General features: G+C 38.5%; 1 protein-coding gene across 6 annotated transcripts in view; it reads left to right on the top strand.

The window, feature by feature from the left end:
- The window catches only part of CNTNAP5 (contactin associated protein family member 5), a 1,071,087-nt gene that overhangs the window by 914,210 nt on the left and 139,373 nt on the right, over nt 1-17,504 (top strand). For all 6 annotated transcript variants that reach the window (XM_040228920.1, XM_040228919.1, XM_040228922.1 and 3 more), the window contains one exon: nt 1,410-1,631. In XM_040228920.1, coding sequence (XP_040084854.1) covers nt 1,410-1,631 — 222 coding nt within the window. The remainder of the gene's footprint in view (nt 1-1,409; nt 1,632-17,504) is intronic.

The raw sequence follows: 17,504 nt of genomic DNA, 5'->3' as shown, positions 1-17,504 counted from the left end.
AAAGTGTTTTTCATTTTAATTTACTGTCCTAAGTATAAAGAAAAATGTAATATGAATGCTTATTTAATATTCTTAGTATTTAATATACAGAATGATCTGAATTACACTTATATTTGAACACACACACAAACATCCCATAAAGGCCATTACTATTTTAACTAGAAGATAGTAGCTCAAAATGCAGGCCACATGTCCCTGAAAAGATTCACTTATGAAAAGAGCTTGAAAAAAAAGAAGAAGAAACATGCTTAAATCAAGCTGATGATCAGCTAGAATCCTCCCAGTTACCAGTTTCTGTGTATATCTCTGTAATGAGGAGTACTGATGCTATTCTAATCTGCATGAGACATACAAAACACTTTCTCTTGAACTTTTAGAGAAGAAGGAACCAGTATTCCCAACCTGCTAAGCAATATGCATAAATATGCCACTTTAATTTTCTTTTGACACCATTACAGACTGTTATAGAATTTTCACAAAAGTAGAACAAATCTGCAGTGGAATTAGAACACAAAAGCCAGATTATTTGTGTTCTAGGTGCCACTGATTCAATCAGAGAATTTCATGGGGATAGTCAACCTATCATTCAGGAAAAAGAGAAATTAATCATGTTAATATAGATTAACATGTTTTTCTTTAACCAACAAAGACCTATTGTATATCAGGGAACTATACTCAATATTTTGGAAAAACCTATAAGGGAAAAGAATTTGAAAAGAATAGATACACATATATGTATAACTGAATCACTGTGTTGTACACCTGAAACTAACACAATATTGTAAATCAACTATCCTTCACTTAAATAAGTAAAATAAAATAATTGATCCAGGAGTTGGATACCTGTGCCTTTCCTACTGTTTCCATGGATTTCTTCTCCTCCATTTCTGTTGGTCCTCACACTTTTTGCAATACCATAGTGAATTACTTTCTCTCCCAGTATCCTACTCTCAGTAGTTTTGTGCCCACTCAACATCCTCCCAACCCATGAGAAAAACATACAAATTGTAAGGATTTTAGTTTTGAAGGGAAGATAATCCCAACACAATTTATTTCTACTGTGCAGGAGGTAGGGACATTTCATCTTTGTTTCTAAAGAAATCAACCTGGCACATGGTAGTTATTCTGCAAATATATGTGAAACCAGACCTACATTTCACAATGAACATCTGAGCTTTCTCTTCTAGCCATGCAAACTTGTTCAAGGTGATTGACCCCGGCAAGCCTCATGTTTCTGCTTTGTAAATAGGAATGATGATTTCTGCCGCTTTAAAATTATTATGGGAAGCATATTCTATAATTCATGTAATCGTCACACAGTGACCGATGTGTAGGAAAGAAGGAGTAAACAAGCAATGATGACTCTCCTGAATGTTTCAGTGTGTGCTTTCCTCTCTGATATTTTGCAGAGGTTTCTGCTGTTTTTGAGGCTGGCACTTCAGTAACTTACATGTTTCAAGAACCCTACCCAGTGACCAAGAATGTGAGCCTCTCTTCTTCAGCGATTTACGCAGATGCAGCCCTATCCAAAGAAAACATTGCATTGAGCTTTGTGACAGCCCAGGCACCCAGCCTCTTGCTATATATCAATTCTTCTCAGGACTTCCTGGCTGTCCTGCTCTGCAAGAATGGTGAGTTTCGATTGCATGAAGCCTGTGGAGTGTCATTCTGGACTGGAGGGCCAGTTCATGCCCTCCAGAACTCTGCATAATTTCAGTTTTAATTTGGTCCCACTGGGCAGCTTATTTCCAGATCTCCAGACCAACCTTTGGTTGTGCTTTACCTAATGAGTTGCATTGGTACTCAGGACCTGTGTCAATTCTCTGCTGAAGTTGCAAAGGCATTGTTTTTAATTTACTTTAACTATGTAGCAGTCATTCTTTAGTATTTATTCTGTGCTGGAATCAATTAGGAATAAAGGAGATCATCAGCATATCTGAATTTCAGAAGGACACGCATCACATGTATCCTATCATCTATGCTGCATGATCCTTTACTGAGGGCTGTTAAAACAATTGGCATAAATGCAGGCTGTTTTAATACAAGGTGATTGCCTTGGTCTTAAAGAGAAGCAATATAAGTGAGTCATAACCTTGTGGAGTATGGGGCTGGGTGCCGGGAATCAGGTGTTGGAAAGAATGTGGGCAAAATGAAATATTCAAAGATTAGAATAATAAAGGGATGAAAATCCAATTCATACAAGGAATGTTGATGGACACCAACATTGAACATTTTAATGTCTGTTAACAGAAATCAGGTTTCCTCCTCATATGACTTAATTCTACCCTGCAGTGATGAGAATCATTTATGTAGTCATGGCCAAGGACACTTTGAGATCAAAATCCTAGAGCGTGATTAGGACAGTCCAAGAGGGCAGAGGTGGAGAGCCACATATTGTGTTCTCAAGGAATTCTTTGTCATGATCGAGAATGTCTTTCTTCTCTTGTAACCTGCTATATAGTGAGATGAGTTTGGGCTTTTGGACCATCCACCACAGGGATGGACTATGGGGGTGGGGAGGGTGGCATACAAGAAGCCAGGGATACACTCTGCGCCCTCTCTAGACCTTAGATGGAAACTCTAGAAATTTCTCTTCCTCTATTTTCCTTGGATTTATTCTTCTATGTATCATCTTGCTTTCCAGTTTTTTATGACACAGAAAACTAAGAATAATATTCAGACCATGGGTTGAATCGGGCCTGATTTACAATAGTAACAATGGCTAACTCTAAAGGACTCATTCATTCTAAAAGCAACATGGAAGGGAAGAAAAAAGAGAGAAATAGGGATAATGAATGGTCAACAAAGTCTCTTAAGAGACAAGAGAAAAGGAAAACATTACATGTTAATAGACCTCTTTTTTATTAGCAGATTTTATATGATTAGGACCATTATAGCAACATGTCAGTTTTTAAATCTTGCCACTATAAATATCTTTGTAAGGTCAATAAGGCTGGCTGAGGACACGGAGGCATGGATTAACTGATTAACCATGAGTTAGGCCAGCCAGCTAACTCATGACAGCTGGGACCAGATGCTGGGTCTCTGGATAATCAGTAATCTTTCCTCTAAACTAGATCATTCTCCTCTGATGTGACTGAATTATAGTCAGATGATTACAGAGATGAAAGATTTCCTCCAAAGCATCTTTTGGCTATGGTTCTATGGGCACATTAATACCTGCTTAGGTACACTTGCTTATGGATACAGATAATGCATATCAAAAATATCTATATCAGATTATATATCTATTACTTTGCATACTTTATTATTTATATATACATATATTGAACTGTACACCTGGGCACTATTCTAATTAATTAATTAATATAATTAATGTAAAGATCACTTAGGCCTAATAATCCTGTGTGATTTGTGGTATTAATATAATCAGTATCTTAGGGTTGTAGAAACTAATGCATATAGTTGTTGTTCTTTGTTCTTTTGTCACTAACTCAAGTCCAACTCTTTTGTGACCCCATAGACTAGCTCACCAGGCTCCTCTGTCTGAGGATTTACCACTGAGTCACCAGAGAAGCCCTAAGGCATGTAGACAGACATTCAATCACTTGCTTAAAATATCACAGTAAGAAGAGCTGGGTTTCAGTCCTTCCTCCTAAACTCTAGTAGATAGTCTGAAGCCTAAGCGATAAATTGAAAATGTTATATATATATATATATATATATATATTAATAAATTGCTTGAAAAGCAGCACATTTTAAATAAACTTAATTGGGAAGACTTTTTTTTAATAGTTGAATTGTAGGTGGTTTAAAATGTTGTGTTAGTTTCAGGTGTCCTACATAGTGATTCAGTTATATATTAAACACTTTTCAGTAATTAAATTGTTAGTCACTTATTCGTGTCCGACTCTTTGAGACCCCATGGACTGTAGCCCATCAGGCTCCTCTATCCATAGAAATCTCCGGGTAAGAATACTGGAGTGGGTGGCCATTCCCATCTCCGGGGGATCATCCTGACTCAGAGATTGAGCCTGGGTTTCCTTCACTTCATGTGAATTCTTACTCTCTGAGCCATCAGGGAAGCCCAGTTATATATACATATCTATTATTTTCAGATTCTTTTCCCTTATAGGTTATTATAAAATATTGAGTATAATTCCCTGTGCTATACATTATCTATTATATTCAGATTATTTTACCTTATTGGTTCTTATAAAATATTGAATATAGTTCCCTGTTCTATATACTAGGTCCTTGTTGGTTGGAAGGCAATCATGAATTCTTTCTTAACCTCTATTTTCTTATACTCTAAAGCCTCACTTCACTGAAAGCTCTACCTACCCTAAAGGCATTTACATGCTTGAAACCCTGGCTAAGTGCTGGAAGCAAAGAGATACATATGCCGTGTTTGTTGGCTTAAGCTTAAATCTCAGGGCTGGTGTAAAAGTCTTACAGGTCACTCAAATATATAGGAAATGGATTTCCAAGCTGTGGTTAGTAATAGAGTGTTCTCCCTTCCCTCACTCAGTTTCAGAGAATTAGTATTCCCCACTTACACCTCATCCCACCCCAAGGTTCTAGGAAACTCTTGTTGAAGCGCTGGAAGACTCAGTGATTCAGGATGCTGGACATTTCCTGCTATCTCTTTTTCCTACAGAGAAACAACTAAGATGTGTGCTCTTTCATTCATTCTTTTTTTCTAACCGAGGCATAGCTGCTTTACAATGTTGTACAAAAAAATGAATGGAATACACGCATACATATATCCCCTTCCTATGGGACCTCCCTCTCATCTCCACAATCCCAATCCTCTGAGTCATCAGAGACAACCAAGCTGAGTTCCCTGTGCTATAAAACAGGTTTCCCCTAGTCATATCTTAATGCTACTCTTTCAGTTCATCCCACCCTCCCTTCCACCCCTGTGTCCACTAGTTCATTCTCTACATCTGAGTCTCTATTCCTGCCCTACAAATAGGTTCATCTGTACCATTTTTCTACATTAAACATACATGTATTAATATACGGAGAAGGCAATGGCACCCCACTCCAGTACTCTTGCCTGGAAAATCCTATGGACGAAGGAGCCTGGTAGGCTGCAGTCGATAGGGTCGCTAAGAGTCAGATACGACTGAGTGACTTCCCTTTCACTTTTCACTTTCATGCATTGGAGAAGGAAATGGCAACAAACTCCAGTGTTCTTGCCTGGAGAATCACAGAGACGGGGGAGCCTGGTGGACTGCCGTCTATGGGGTCGCACAGAGTCAGACACGACTGAAGTGACTTAGCAGTAGCAGCAGTATTAATATATGATATTTGTTTTATTTTCCTGATATTTCACTCTGTATGACAGACTCTAGGTCCATTCACATCTCTACAAATTACCCAATTCCATTATATTTTATGTCTGAGTAATATTGTTTTGTTTATACATATCACATCTTCTTTATTCATTCATCTCTTGATGGACATTTAGGTTGGTTCCATGCCCTGACTATTGTAAATAGTGTTGCTCTGAATGTAAGAGTGTATGTGTCTTTTTGAATTATGGTTTAATCTAGGTATGTGTCCAGGAGTGGGATTGCTGTGTCTCTGGGTCATTACTAGTCCTCCTGCACAGGATCAGGACCTAGGGAGACTGACCAAAATAAGCAGAATGCAGTATACAGTGCTGTCTCAAAACAAGAAAGAAGAGAGACTCAAACACAACCTTCAACTTTTTCAAAGACAATCTAGATAAAGGGAGTTCAGTTGCCCAGATTTTCAAGCAATCTAGCTGTAAGTTAGATTTTGCCTAACTTTAAGGATGAATTTACTAAAAATTCAGAGATTATAACTGTAGAGTAATATACCTGGTAAAGAATCCACTTGCCAATGCAGGAGATGCAAGTTAGATCCCTGGGTCAGGAAGATACCCTGAAAAAGGAAATGACAACACACTTCAGTATTCTTGCCTGGAAAATCCCATGTACAGAGGAGCCTGGCAGGCTACAGTTCATGGGGTCACAAAAGAGTCGGACATGACTTAGCAAATAAACAACAACAAAACACATTGTGTGACAGTGTTTGTCATTGGAGGTCTTCAAAAAATAATTACATGGTTTGTTAGAGAAACTATAATAACTCTAGCAGTGGATGGCAGAGAAAAATAACCTCTTAATTTCTTGGCAAGTTTTAGGTTTTGTGATTCTCTTTTCCGCGTCTATGTAGTCTCACATTTGTATTTCTTTTTACTAGAGCTTCATTCATATACTTGGAAATGCTTGTATAAGGAGTTAAGAATTGGTATTCTATAAGTTGGGCTTCCCAGGTGGTGCTAGTGGTAATGAACCCACCTGCCAATGCAGGAGACTTAAGATACTTGGGTTTGATCCCTGAGTAGGGAAGATCCCTTGCAAAAGAAAATGGTAACCCACTCCAGTGTTCTTGCCTGGAGAACCCCATGGACAGAGGATCTTGGTGGGCCACTATCCATAGGGTTGTGAAGAGTCAGAGACAACTGAAGCAACTCAGTACACACACATTCTTTAAGTTAATAGCATTCTTTAATATTTTTCTTTAATTTTATATTGGGGTTGCAAAAAAGTCAGACGTGACTTAGTGACTAAATAATAACAAATAGTTGATTTACAATGTTGTGCTAGTTTCAGTATTCAACAAAGTAATTTAGTTAGGCATAGTCATATATTTATTCTTTTCAGATTCCCTTCCATTATAGATTATTACAAGACATCAAATATAGTTCCCTGTGCTGTACAGTAGGTCCTTGTTGTGTATCTATTTGATGCACAGTATAAAATAGTAGTAGTATAAAACACACAGTGGGGTGCATCTGTTAGTCCCAAACTCCTAATTTATTCCTCCCCCCATTTCCACTTTTGTAACCATAAGTTTGTTTTCTGAGTCTGTTTCTAGTTTTTAAATAAGTGCATTTGTATTATTCTTTTAGGTTCCACTTATAAGTTATATCATATGATATAATATCTGTCTTTCTGTCTAACTTACTTCACTTAGTCATAGAGAATAATACCTGTCTCCTTCATAAAGCTGTTATTAAGAAAGATGAATTACTGTGTAGAGATGTGCTACTGATATTAGAAAATACTATATTTTATTTGTACACAATTATTATTACTGCAGCTTTGTAAATAGTAACCCAACTAGCCAAGGTTTTATTATTACCTTCATTTCTTCCACAGCAACATCAATAAAAAGAGATTTATTTTGGGAAAACAAGGGTTCCTACAATGTATTCCCAGTATGTTCATAGTATTAGTGTTATGCCCAAGTCGTGAAATCTCCCAATGACCAACAGGGAGCCTGTATCCGATGCAAAAACAAGAGAGTTTTTATTACCAAGCTCGAGCTGGGGATCCCACCGTTACCAACGCAGTGGCTAAGGAGAGGAGCCCCGAGTTTGGAGTTACACTGCTTTTATAGGGAATATTCAGGTGAAAGGGTAAAAAAGGTGGTGTTCAGGCTGAAGGACTACTGATTGGTTACCCTCTTCTATAGGGTTGTGTGTGGATTTCTGATTGGTTTTTTTACTTCCACAGTAAATCATTACTTCCAAGGTAAATCACAAAGGTAAATAATTACTTCCAAGGTAAATCACAAATTCTTGAACTTAAAGTCAGGAGGTTTAACCTAAGGGCTGGCTGGCTCTTGCACAGTGGGGCAAGTTTAGGCAATATCCAAAGTCTAAGTCTGTTTGCCCGGTACCTTTGCAAAATGGAGCTCTTTTACAAGATGGAGTAGCTTAGGCTCTTCATTAGGTCACTAATCTCATTGCCAGTGAAAGATAAGGAGAACACTGAATCGTAGCAAATTAGAAATATTGCTAATACAACTTTGATACATTTCAGTGTAAAATATGCCTCCAAAAATATTAATGGAAGTAAAGAATTCTTACAGATTAAAAAAAAAGAAGAAGAAAGAGTAGGGCAGCAAAGATAGTAAACTTTGGAATAGCAATTAGGAAAGCAAAGACAGTTAATTTGAGAGAGTCTCTGGCAGGAATTTAAAAACTTTTTTGTTGGTGTATAGTTGATTTACAGTGTTGTGTAGTTTCAGGTGTACAGCAATGGAAAGGATTTTATAATAGGATTGATTCACACCTTCTGAGGTGGAGGGGAATGTTTTCTGTTAGGACAGCTTTCTTAACCTTTCTTTGATTTAAGATACCTTTGGGAATATAGTGGAAATTATGAGGAGAGGGTCACTCTTAAAATGAGTCTTTCTTTGTTCCCAAGAGAAAGAAAATGCCCATGGCCAACGTCATACAAAATGGCTTCAATTTTGGCACTCTGGGTTAAGAAGCCAGGGCCTGGAGACCAGTAGATGAGCTGTATAAATACTGAACAAATTCCTGGCTTGCAAATGTATTTAATAAGGGCATCCAGGAGACAGAACAATGGAATTCAAAGCCATGCTTGTAAATTTCTCCCTGGCAGGGTTTAATCTGGCAGTTTTAGAATTCTCCTTTGTCCTTTATCATTGTTCTTGAATTTTCTCCAATTAAAGACATTCAGGTTAAGCTATTGCTGTCTTTTCAAATGAAAATAGGTTCTTCCTAAAGGAAGAAAAGGATTTTAATTTCTGAGATGGCAGAACAGAGGCAGAAAGGGAGACATTCTGGGGTCAGAGAGTCCTTAGGAAATAGAAAGCAACTGTGCTTCCAGAACCTGGGGTTTGGGACCACAGGCAATGGCAATTGGAGGAAAGGGAGCAGTTGAAGGAGGAAAAGAGTTTACAGAAGATGAGAATGTTCTAAAGAGACATTTAACTTTCACAGCATTTTATTGAGTGATGGCTCTGCCTTCCTTCAGTACCAGGAAGTTCTCCTTCATACTTGTCATTTAACAAATATTCACAGAGCACCTCCTTGTGGCAGACACTATTTCATGTGTAGGAGAGACAGAGATATACAAGATCTTGTCCTGCCCTTAACCAGCCTAGTCTAGTGACGAAGTAAAAAGCAAACAAAGGCAACAATGTGTCATGTGTCATGGCTAGCATAGAGGCCGGTTTCAGGTAGAGTGAGCAAGTCTTCCTGGGAGGTAGGGTCAGAAAACCCTTCGTGGAGGTAGTGACTCTTAAATTGGTCCCTGAAAGATGGCAGTGTTCTTTACATGACATACTTGTTAATAAAATAAGTTGTTTTGATTGTTCCTCATTTTCTCCTTTTTATTCCAAGTACTATGTTCGATACAGAATACAGGATGCCTGGGGCTGGTGCACGGGGATGATCCAGAGAGATGATATGGGGTGGGAGGTGGGAGGGAGGTTCAGGATTGGGAACTCATGTACACCCGTGGCTGACTCATGTCAATGTATGGCAAAACGAAGACAGTATTGTAAAGCAAAATAAAGTAAAAATAAAAATTAAAAATAAAGAAAATTACTTAACAAAAAAAAATATTCCCAGTACTTATGAAATATTTTTTAACCAATCAATTCCCATTTTTACTCTTTTATCATCTGTTCTTCTCGACTCTTTGATGGCAGGTTTAAAAAAAATAAATTAAAAATGTGTGATCGTTTTAAGACCATCAATCTGGGGTGAAATTACTTCTGCACAAAATCCAAACAGGACTCCAGGTCACCTTCCCTCTGGCTCCTCAGATGCCCTCCAGCACCAAATGGTATATCTATCTGACTTTCCTTTGGCAATTTCTTTTTATCATTTTTTTCTTTTTTTACCATATGTCAATATATTCATAAGATGCACTGTCTGCATTTGTGATTGAACACAGCTTGGAGGGAATAATGATGAACCCAGACACTTCACCTTTGGAACAGACTTACTCACTGGAGATAGGGATGAAAAGGAATCCCGAGAGGGTGTCTTCAAAGTACAATCCTCAATAGCTGTAGCCAGGGCTACTATGGCTACTTTCTCAAGGGAGACTTTCAAAGTTTCATCTACCCCCATCACCCTGTCTTTGACATATGCTTGAGATTCCTCAGTCACAAGAATTCTGATAAACAGCTTGAGAAAAGCATTCTTCTGAAAGCATGTCTTCTTGGCCTTACTAAACCCCGATTGCTTTTATCTCTGGGCTTGTATCAAACAACACTTTGCTGCTTGGAATTTAAAATTCCCGTCTTGTTATATCACCCTGACTTTGTTTGGGTTGGCTCATTTGCTACATTTCTGAGCTTTCCAGTCATTTCTTGCTTGGAGATACCAGGTCCTACTGGACCTCTATCCTCTGCATCACAATAATATGACTGTGACCTTGAGAAGTCACTTCCTCTAGAGGAAGGACAGTGATACAGGCAGGAGCAAATGGTGTCTCCAGTATTATTATTCAGTTAGTCCACCATGCCGTGGGGTGGGCCTGAGAGGAGAAATGGAGCTGTGACAAAACTGAATTTTGGTCATGATTCTTAGGCCTTTAGTCTTTGTTGTAGGGGCTTAATGTTTTTGTGGTGTGCTCAGAAGTCCTTGAGGATTATTAATACTCTGGACTGAATCATGTCCCCATAAAAAGGCATGTTAAAGACCTGACTCTACTGTGTTTGTATTTAGAATAATGAGATAATGAGGTTAAATGAGGCTATAAGGGGGAACCCTGATCTGATAGTATTAGTGCCAAACCAGACCTTTCTCTCATCCTCTTTCTCTCCTCTTTCTCTTTCTCCCCATCCCTATCTCTCTCTATCTTTCTATCACTGCCCTGTGAGAAGGTGGTTGTCTGTGAACCACGAATAGACTTCTTATTAGAAACTGAATTGACTGGCTCCTGGGTTTTGCTGGCCTCCGGGACCGTGAGGAAAAAAAAAAAAAATGTTTTTTGGGTTATTCAGTCTACAATATTTTCTTATAGAAGCTCAATCAGTCTACGGTAAAGATAAATGAGATGATGTAAGAGTATGGGCTGCATAGACTGTAAAGCACAAAACACCGTGTATTTTCTTACTCATGATTACAAAATAATATGAACTATCTGCATGCTTGGGTGAGCATGCATGTGAACTGTAGGCTTCAAGATAACTTGGATGCAATTTGAATACAAAGAGGACATAAACATTGTTCATTTGCTAGAGTCAGAGTACCTGATGAATTGGGCATTCCCCTGAGGAAGGAAAAAGATGAGACATGGGTGCCCACCCTTCACATGAACTGCTGTCACCAGGCGCAGATGGCAGCTTTTGATGTACAAAAACATGACATCAGAAAGAAAAAAAAAAAACAAAAAACTTTAAGAATGACTTTCTCAAATGCCCTCTGAATGAGACCATGAGAAACTTATCTGATGTTTCTAAAAGAAAGAGAGAGGAAAAAATCAAAATAAAACAAAAGAGCAAGGTATATGCATAGGATGGATGAAGACAGTTCTTCATCCTGAAAGACCAGTCCCAGCAGGACACAGCTGGAGAGACACAGTTAAGTACCTAGGAAATGCCCTCCCACTCCTCCAACCCCTCGGATTGTGGAGTGGGCTGAACAGCCTGTGCCAGTGTCTAAGAAATCAAAATAGAGGGAATGGCAGCTACTGACTCTGTGTGCCAAGCCCTTGAGAAGAGAGGTAATCAAAAACTAACATGGAAGTAAGATGAACAAAAATAAGAAAATACAATTCAATCTACAAACATCTATTGAATACCTACTGGAAGCTGGGGCGGCCATAACAAAATGTTGCAAACTGGATGGCTCCATCTTCAGAACTGCATTTTCTCACAGTTCTGGAGACTGAACATCTGAGATTAGTGTGCCAGCAGGGTTAATGTCTGGTGGGGAGTCATCTGTTTAGTTGCAGACACCACTTTCTTGCTGTAGGATCACATGGCCTTTCCTCAGTAAAAGAGAGGAGAGAGGAGTGGAGGGGCTCTACACTGTCTCCTCTATAAAAGCATTTTTTTCCTATTAGATCGTTGCTCAACTCTTGTAATTTCATTTAACCATAATTACTTCCTTAGAGGGTCCATCTCCAAATACAGCCACACTGAGGATTAGGGCTTCAACATATGAATTTGAGGGGAATACAAACTTTCAGTCCCTAATGACTATCATGAGCTGGACAAACTGTCCTTGATGCTGAAAAGTGAAAAAAAAAATTAATATGGTGTAACTGGCTTCTGGGTGATTCTTGAGGTTAGTTTCCATATACAGTCGATTTTCATAATGTTAACACCTAACAGAGTACCTAGCATATAGTTGGCCTCAGTATTCTTGGATGGAATATGTATTTTGAGTCTAGTAGGAGAAAGACGGTTGTACTTAGTAAGTGTTGGGTGATAATCAAAGACTACCATAGGCTCCATGAGGAGACTTTATATGTTTACAGACATCACTTTGCCAACAATGGTCTGTATAGTCAAAGCTATGGTTTTTCAGTAGTCATGTATAAATATGAGAATTGGACCATAAAGAAGGCTGAGTGCAAAAGAATTGATGTTTTTGAACTGTTGTGTTGGAGAAGACTCTTGAGAGTCCCTTGTATAGCAAGGAGATCAAACTAATCAGTCCTAAGGAAAATCAACCCTTAATATTCATCGGAAGGACTAATGCTGAAGCTGAAGCTCTAGTACTTTGGTGACCTGATGCCAAGAGCCAGCTCACTGGAAAAGACCCTGATGCTGGGAAAGGTTGAAGACAAGAGGAGAAGAAGGCAACAGAGGATGAAATAATTGGATGGCATCACTAACTCAATGGACATGAGTTTGAGCAAACTCTGGGATATGGTGAAAGACAAGGAAGCCTGGTGTGCTGCAGTCCATGAGGTTGCAAAGAGTTGGACATGATTTAGTGGCTGAACAACAACATATTGAAGAGAGAGGACAAGTCCTCCCAGGACATCCAGAAAACACCTTAGTGATTATGGGCATGAATATAAATATAAATTCTATTAATGTCTTTTAAAATGCTTTTCCTGAGATCCTACTCTGTTCCCTGTAATATACCTGTGAGTGGCAGCTTGTTTGGGCAGCTAGGCTCTGTGGACCTGTCTTGCTTTGATTATCTTTTTGTGGAGGCTTCTTTGGTTTTCTCACTTTTGTACTTTCCAAGTTTAAACTACTCTTCAGAAGTGTTCCAGGAAATGAGTAATTGTTTATTTCATCAAGGCTGGTTGCTTACAACTGTCATGAGTGTGTTTAGTGTGAGAATCGAGAGAAATAATATCTGCTCTTAGGCTTCATTGCTGGTAAGGAGAGGAAAGACCTGCACTGAGTGCCTTGGTTTCTTCATCTGTAAATTTGGGATAATTGCAGTGGTCAAGGGTCTCACAGCAGTGTTCTTGAGGATTAATGAGATCCTGTTTGTAAAGGTTCTGAAGAAAATCAGATGAAAAATGTGGGATAAAGACAAAGAAGAGTTATTACTAAACAGACCAAGGAGCTGGCTGATGACTGCGCCCCCTTGATTCTCTTTTTTTAAAGCCTAATGGAGAGGGTTGAGAAACTCTAATTAGAGGCTTATAGACTAAGAAAGTAGTTAAAGTCAGTGCGAAGAAAGCTTTTCTCAGATAAAAGACATGTTTTTATTCTCCTTTGACCACTTGACCTGTAAATACTTTTATCTCGAGATGTGGAACAAATTCAGCAGAAGGCCCAAGCCCAGGGCTCATTCAGTTTTCTGTGCAGTTAATTACCTTTTGTTCAGCCAGTCAGTCTTAGATTATCATTATTGCTCTTAATTTAAAGTTATTGAAAATGTGTTCCCACTTTAATAAGTAGCTTGACCTCTTGATGCTTAGAAATGAAGGCTCTGGAAACTGGATCCTCTGTCTAGCACCAAAGTGAGGGGAATAGTGAACAAGTTCTAAACCTCAGAGTCCAGTTTAAATTCCCACCACAGTCCTCAAGAAACCTCCCTCAACCTCTCGACTAGAATACAGTTAGTAGCAGCCAATTTTATAAAGTACTTAATGTGTGTGGAGCTGCAAGTTTAGCAGTCTACATACATTCATTCATTTAATTCTTATCTGACAGCTATGGAGTCTGTGTCATTTTTCCATTTATAGATGAGAATACTTAGGCACAGAAAAGTTAAATGACTTGTTCAAGAACACACAGCTGAACTAGTGGGGCTGAAAATCTAACACTGCTAGGCTAATCTTTTCTTTTATAAACTGTTTTGCTCTATGCTCTGACCTCTCCTCGAATTGTGTACACCACTCTCAAGAACCTGTCAGTTTCTCTTTGATATTTACTTTAGCTTTCATTTAACGTGTGTGCACTGTCATGAAAGCTGTATTCACTCTACAGCACCTTGCTTATGGGACTGTATTTAAAGGAAGGCCTAGAGATTATATTATTAAGTGAAATAAGTCAGACAGAGAAAGACAACTATCATATGATATTGTTTATATCTGGAATCTAAAACAAATGATAGAAATGAACTTATTTACAAAACAGAAATAGATGCACATAGAAAACAAACTTATGTATACCAGAGGATATGGGTGGAGATTAATTAGAACTTTTAACATATACTCACGAATATATATAAAATAGATAAACAACAAGGACCTAGCACAGGGGATTATATTCTATTTCTTGTAATAGCCTATAATAGAAAATAATCTGAAAAATAACATATATATATGTGTGTCTGTGTGTGTATGTGTATGTAAAACTTAATCTCTTTGCTAAACACCTGAACTAACACAATAATGTAAATTGATTATACTTTAATGTAAAAATGGTAATATAAAAACAGATGGGCCAGATAGAAATGATGGGGCAAAGTGAGAGGAGTGCTAAAACCCCACTGGAATATTTGGTAATGCACTGCCAACAAAAGACATTGCCAGGTATCTCTCATATTTGGCAAACTACATTGTGGTGCACACCGAAACACACAGGGCTATCAAGTGGAAAAAATAACATTCCTTACTGATGCCACTTTCTATGATGCAAGTTGCAGGGACTAGCTGAAGACCCAGAACTGAGACTAGCCAGCTAAGCTTGGCATTCACTCCCAATTGAAATTTCGAAGTGAAATAGTGCATGGGGGGTGTTCCCTCTTGAGAGCAAGTGAATTTATAATTATTATTAATAATAGGGAATAGGGCTCAGCAAAACTTTTCTGAAAAAAATTTTCAGAAAAATCCCATGTAACAAGGGCAGGCTCTTATTTGACTGTGAAGTACAAAGGCACAAATTTATTGTTACCCTCTTCTTAAACTGCTCCATTGTGACATAAAGAAATTTAAAATTTTTGAAATTTTTGAAAGACAAAAAGGACAAATGAGAGAGCTTAGGGTAGGATGGAAATTGGCAACAGATGGAGGTTAACACTGCTTCCTTTCAGGTCTCTTTGAAGGCTAACACTAGCAGGAAGGCATCCTGGGGAGGTTCAGACCCAGGTTGGTTTGTGTTCAATAGAGGCTGCACTGAGACATGAAGTTGGGGTAAATGGTGTTAAATTTGTACAGGGAGATGTTGACTTTTGGCCCACTTTTCTGTGTTCTGCCAAGGAAGTAAGTTCCTTTCCCCTGCATCTCATGAGATTAGAGATTTATTGTGTAACTTATAGGAATTGAACCAATAGGGATCAAAGCTGTGGGGGCAAGGTTGAGAGAGATGCAGGGCCGAAGGTAGAAATAAAGTGACATTCTGTACAGTGGGAGCTGAATTACTAGCTTTATTTTTGCCCTCTTTCAAGAGCTCATAGTGAGGATTTTCTTTTACCATGCAAAAGATGGGAAGTTTTTTCCATAGAAGAACCCAACTTCTCCACAAAAATAACTGCATGCTTGCACAGTTGGGGCAAATTCTGGACAAAAAATTTAAAAAGAGATCAAGGAAAAAAACTGCCATTTTGAGGAACCTGGACCAATAGTAGGGGACTGGGAACAAAAGCAGGGTACTATACAAGGTCTGCTGTATATGGTACCACTAAGGGGGTGGGCAAACCACCTAAACCACTTTTCCAGCCTGACCCCTGAACACACTCCTCACCCTGTATAAGGAATCAACTCACCCACTGTCAACAAGGGAACTTGTTGTTCTCTTTTCCCATGGCTACAGTAGGGGCCCCAATAAAACCTTTCCTGAAAAAGAAGCAAAATTTTGTACCTCCCTCCATTAAAAGCATATCATCCCCCACCCCCGAAAATGTCCAATATGATTTGCAAGAAAGAGAAAATAGTTGGGGAAGGGCCATTAGCAAAGATATAATTGAAAACACTTTATAGGATAAAAGAAATCTCACATGAATATTCACTACCCTACATAGCACAATGAACAGTAGAAGACATACAAAGGCAAAATCCCAAATTTGCTGAAAATGAAATTAAAACTCAGACTTTCATATGACTTCTTAACAGAAACACTGGAAGTTCAAAGATAATGGAAATGCATATTCATAATTATAAGGGAAATTGAGTTTTAAGGGAGGACTCTATCTTTCATCCAAAGATCTAAATAAATATGTATTCATACATAAAAGGGCAGAGTTATCTTGCATTGTACTTTAAAACTGTTTTGGTACCTTTATTAAATCACTATCTAGTGTTATATAACAATCATTCCTGAATTTAGTCAGTTGGTTTCCCCCAGAGAAAACAATGAGGAAAGGAAGGAGGGGAGAGAGAAAGATTGGGTAGATAAACAAAATAAGTGTACTTCATATTGAAATCAACATCTCTTACAGCAGTGTCAACTAAAACTTGGCACTTTCCATTTGCCTCTACAAGGATCAAATCATGAGCCCTACACTCAGTGACCTTCAACAACTCCTAAAGGGACTTCAGTGTGGAGAAAAGATGTGAGGCACTCTGTGCTTTGGGAAAAGCTGGCAGAATGACCCTTCAGATAGTTGGACATTTTCAGAATAGTTTATGATCCAAATTTCTTGCATCTTCTAGTATCTAAAAAAGTACTAAAATCATTAAGAGTGACATCTGCTCCATGTTACTAGCAATGAGCCTGTGACAAAATATATTCTTTACTGTACATACCCCACTTCAATAAAATCTTATATAATATTGACTTGCCACCCCACCTCTTCAGAGGAGTTTCTCAGAGCTGATAAGCTGTCTCCCAGGCTATAGTCTTCATTTTGCCCTAAATAACAGTTAACTCATAACTCTCATGTGGTACATTTTTTCCCCCCCAATTGACAGCCTAAACTCAGCAAGGACAGATAGAACCCTGTGATGTGGGAGGAGGTTGCATATGGGTACTAGGAGGCAGGGATCATTGGGACCATTGTAGAGCTTACCATAATGTGCTCTACCCAAAGAAAGCCGTATTTAAAAAAGACAGATTTGGGATCTAGGAAACAATCATCTGGTATAGTGCAGCAAGGTCATTTCAGGATAACAGCATGCAGGAGTCCTAGTAAGCAACAGTGTAGGCCAGTGGTCTCAACTGGATAGGAGGTTTTGCCCCCCCCCCCAGGAAGCTTTTGCATTATTATGAGGCATTTTTAGTTGTCAAGATGAGAAGTGAGCGTTACTGGTATACAGTGGACAGAAGCTAGAGATGCTGCTAAAAATCCTAAAGATTCAGGGCAGTAAACTGCCCCCTCTGACACACACACAAACAGAATAATCTAGTCAAAAATATCAATAGGCTTGAGGTTGAGA

The sequence above is a fragment of the Oryx dammah genome, unplaced genomic scaffold (assembly GCF_014754425.2).
Source record: "Oryx dammah isolate SB20612 unplaced genomic scaffold, SCBI_Odam_1.1 HiC_scaffold_27, whole genome shotgun sequence".
Taxonomy (NCBI): domain Eukaryota; kingdom Metazoa; phylum Chordata; class Mammalia; order Artiodactyla; family Bovidae; genus Oryx; species Oryx dammah.
Note: the sequence above shows the minus strand (reverse complement) of the source record. Positions and strands in the feature narration are given on the sequence as shown.